Source organism: Spermophilus citellus, assembly GCF_964194105.1.
Source record: "Spermophilus citellus genome assembly, chromosome: 5".
In the NCBI taxonomy this organism is placed as follows: domain Eukaryota; kingdom Metazoa; phylum Chordata; class Mammalia; order Rodentia; family Sciuridae; genus Spermophilus; species Spermophilus citellus.
Genome location: NC_138186.1, coordinates 637,609 through 641,154, shown reverse-complemented (window position 1 = coordinate 641,154; position 3,546 = coordinate 637,609). Strand labels below are relative to the sequence as shown.

Here is a 3,546-nt window from a genome sequence, read left to right as displayed (position 1 = left end):
GTTCTCTTTAGCTCAAAATAATCAAAATACTAAAACTGCTTATTTGGGGTGATATGTTCTGAGCCTCTTCAGTCACAACAGCTGAAACTGTAAAGGGAAGGTGATCACTTTCAATGTCCCACTGCCAGTCCCTCTTTATTTATACAGACCCCATTCAGACACTGCCATCATATCAGTAAAGCTATTGCTTTCATGTAAGTAATTGAAATATTAAGCATAATCAATAAAAATCTGCAATAACAGATAATTATAATTTTGGAGCCATCAAAAATAACCTCAAGGGAAAAAGGGTTAGAAAAGCATTGTCAGGGAGGCTCAGGCCTGTGCATGTCTTATTAGGAGCTCTGATACTCGGACTGTAGTTCTCTCCCCTTTTCAGGACTCCTTGCATCCCTCCAAAACACTGGTCCCCCTAAGCACTTGCACTTCTTCCTTGCTCCATGAGGTACTTAGTGATTATTACCATCAGTATCATTTATGTAAATCTGAGATTGATGGGTTGGAGGTGTTAGACCAGGACGCAAAGACCACTGACTCCAATTAAAATCAAATTAAAGCAAGCTTCTTATTTCCACCAGCCGAGCTGCCTCCCCCCCCCAAAAAAAAAACCACAGGAACAAGACAGCCCTGCAGCTTGCTTGCAGCCCAGCTTTATGGCCCAAAAAGTTACACAAAAGGGGGTTATAGGACACTCTAACACGTGCCCAAGGAGAAAAGGGACGCTACTCACAGGATCCTTAATTTGCCCCAGATGGGAGTTCAGCCCTGTAGTATGCGGGCACACGGCAACTTTGATTTCGTGGATTCCCTTATACCGTAAGTGCCGAACAATCTTCATAAACTACTGCAGACTATCAACTATTGGAACAATTATGCATCACAGCTCCTCTGCTTGATCTGGTGGGTGGCTCTGAAAAGAGCCTTTGGTTTTAGGAAGATTAGTGGGAAGCTGACTTCACTTTCCCTTGGCCTTGTGGTGGCTCTCAGTCTTCTTGGGCAGCAGCACTGCCTGGATGTTGGGCAGGACGCCACCCTGAGCGATGGTCACACGGCCTAACAGCTTGTTGAGCTCCTCGTCGTTGCGGATGGCCAGCTGCAGGTGGCGAGGGATGATGCGCGTCTTCTTGTTGTCGCGGGCCGCATTGCCAGCCAGCTCCAGGATCTCGGCCGTCAGGTACTCGAGCACCGCCGCCAGGTAGACGGGCGCACCCGCCCCGACCCGCTCGGCATAGTTGCCCTTGCGCAGAAGGCGGTGGACTCGCCCTACCGGGAACTGCAGGCCGGCGCGGGAGGAGCGCGTCTTGGCCTTGGCGCGAGCCTTGCCACCCTGCTTGCCGCGTCCAGACATACCGAAGAGACTTTGGAAGTCGCTGCAATCTAACCTGAACTAGCCAGAGCTGGCTACTTATAGTCATTCCCGGGCGCGAAAATGACACTCTGCCATTGGCTCCAATTACACTTTCACTTTAACCAATGGTATGATGGCTGTGAAATATACTTAGTTTGATTGGATAAAGTTAGTAGATGACGATTCTAGAGTCACCACTAATTAGGGACTCAACTTTGCCCCAGAACCTGCCAAAGGAGACGCAGCTAAGTCGTACACTCTTTGTTCCTGTTGTACTTTTCGGCAGCTCCTCTCCACCATGCCAGAGCCCTCTAAGTCCGCCCCAGCCCCGAAGAAGGGCTCCAAGAAGGCGGTGACCAAGGCGCAGAAGAAGGACGGCAAGAAGCGCAAGCGCAGCCGCAAGGAGAGCTACTCCGTGTACGTGTACAAGGTGCTCAAGCAGGTGCACCCCGACACCGGCATCTCGTCCAAGGCCATGGGCATCATGAACTCGTTCGTGAACGACATCTTCGAGCGCATCGCGGGCGAGGCCTCGCGCCTGGCGCACTACAACAAGCGCTCGACCATCACGTCCCGGGAGATCCAGACGGCGGTGCGCCTGCTGCTGCCCGGGGAGCTGGCCAAGCACGCCGTGTCGGAGGGCACTAAGGCGGTCACCAAGTACACCAGCGCCAAGTGAGTTCGCACACCGCGGAGCGGTAGCCTCAGCCCACACCACAAAGGCTCTTTTAAGAGCCACTCACCCCTCCAAAGAGAACTGGCACTCGCATATTTTATCGTCCACATTTATTTGTTGCATAAAATAGTTTCTATGTTTCATTAGTCTTGTTTGATTCACGAGCATATAAAGAAGGTTACTTTTTTCTTCCCCCAAAATAGCCCACCTGTAAGTGCGTGTACCTGGCAAAATTTAGTTGGACATTGTGTAATTTACCAGTGTCCCTTATTAATGGGGCACTAGACATCAAGACATGGAGAGTACTCATTTAAGATTTTTCTTTTTAAAGCGATGCTGTTTCTCCCCTATTTGAATTTGCCAAATGTTAAGAAAGAAAAGCAAAAGCCAGAACCCCATTGGTGAATCCTACGCGTCAATCAAGGCTGAGTTGGTTCAATAGCCAATCCAGACGCTGCGCGGGCAATTTGAAAATTAGCTACCGGTTTCTTTGACTAGTTGGGAGATTGAGGCGGGGCTGTTGGTGGTGGACCTTTACCAGTCAACCCATCCTTTACTTTGCGGAATTCGCTCTCCAGGACAAGTTGGTTCCTGCTCTCCTCCTTTCTTGGTGTGGTCCACATGATGCTTTCTTTCTCTGTCACTCTCACTTCATTTTTCTCTACTAAGTGGAATAAATTTGAAAAGGAAAGGAGAAAGAAGAGCTGTTCCACTATCCCTCAACCCAGACCGCAACTGGACTTTTATTTGCGGAAAGTTTAATGATAACTTTTATTCAGTTAGTGTACTCCAGTAACTTAACTAATTGATTTATGGGTGTTTAGGTGAGAATATTCTGCCCACGTGCAACAGGAAACATACAAGAATAGAGCAACAATATTAAAGCGAGCTCGTGTTTATGGTAAAAAGGATAAACTCTAAGGTTGAGGTATGTTTATGTTCACAGGATGCTTATCATACAGAGGAATGTCAGTATTAGCTTCATACCATTTTATAAATATAAAAAAAAGATATCACTTTTTTAGAGGTTAAAAAAAAACCACCCCAAATTATATAGTGTTTAAGTGTATTTAGAAGCATGTATATGATAATAAACTTTTAAACGGAGACATTCATAAATACATTTTTAAAAATATCCAGCAGTGGCCTCTGGTAATAAAAACAGGGAAGTGGAATGGGGAAAGCCACAGAGGTAAGGACAAATAGCTGCAAGCATTTTATGTTGGAGGTTAGAAGTTTGGCCTGTGTGTTTGATATAATTTGCTTGCTTTATACCTTACATGTATATCATCTGTGTTCCCTTCATGTATCAAATATTGTACTGCAAAATAGTGAAAGTAAACATGTAAAAATAACTTCCAAGCCATGTAACTTGTATTCAGAAAAATGTGTAAATGAGAACCCTGTACCTAGTAGTGCTTCTCCAGATTTTATTTCTTTTAGAGAGAAGGAAAGGGAAAAGAAGCTTGACAGACCATTAAAAAGGCCCATGGATTCAGTAAGCTCATTCTTTTGGTTAAGA

The 3,546-nt window shown here is 46.0% G+C and overlaps 2 protein-coding genes across 2 annotated transcripts; one reads left to right on the top strand and one right to left on the bottom strand.

Moving 5' to 3' along the window:
* LOC308648809 (histone H2A type 1-E) lies at positions 1 to 1,348 on the bottom strand (the record flags this gene model as incomplete). The annotated part of the gene is made up of 2 exons (XM_081293841.1): positions 1 to 87; positions 731 to 1,348. The coding sequence occupies one exon, from the start codon at positions 1,346 to 1,348 to the stop codon at positions 956 to 958; it is 393 nt and encodes a 130-aa protein (XP_081149967.1). The 3' UTR covers positions 1 to 87; positions 731 to 955.
* A 221-nt stretch (positions 1,349 to 1,569) lies between these two features.
* On the top strand, positions 1,570 to 3,546 carry LOC308649220 (histone H2B type 1-K-like). Its single transcript, XM_081294739.1, has one exon. The coding sequence runs from the start codon at positions 1,647 to 1,649 to the stop codon at positions 2,025 to 2,027; it is 381 nt and encodes a 126-aa protein (XP_081150865.1). The 5' UTR covers positions 1,570 to 1,646; the 3' UTR covers positions 2,028 to 3,546.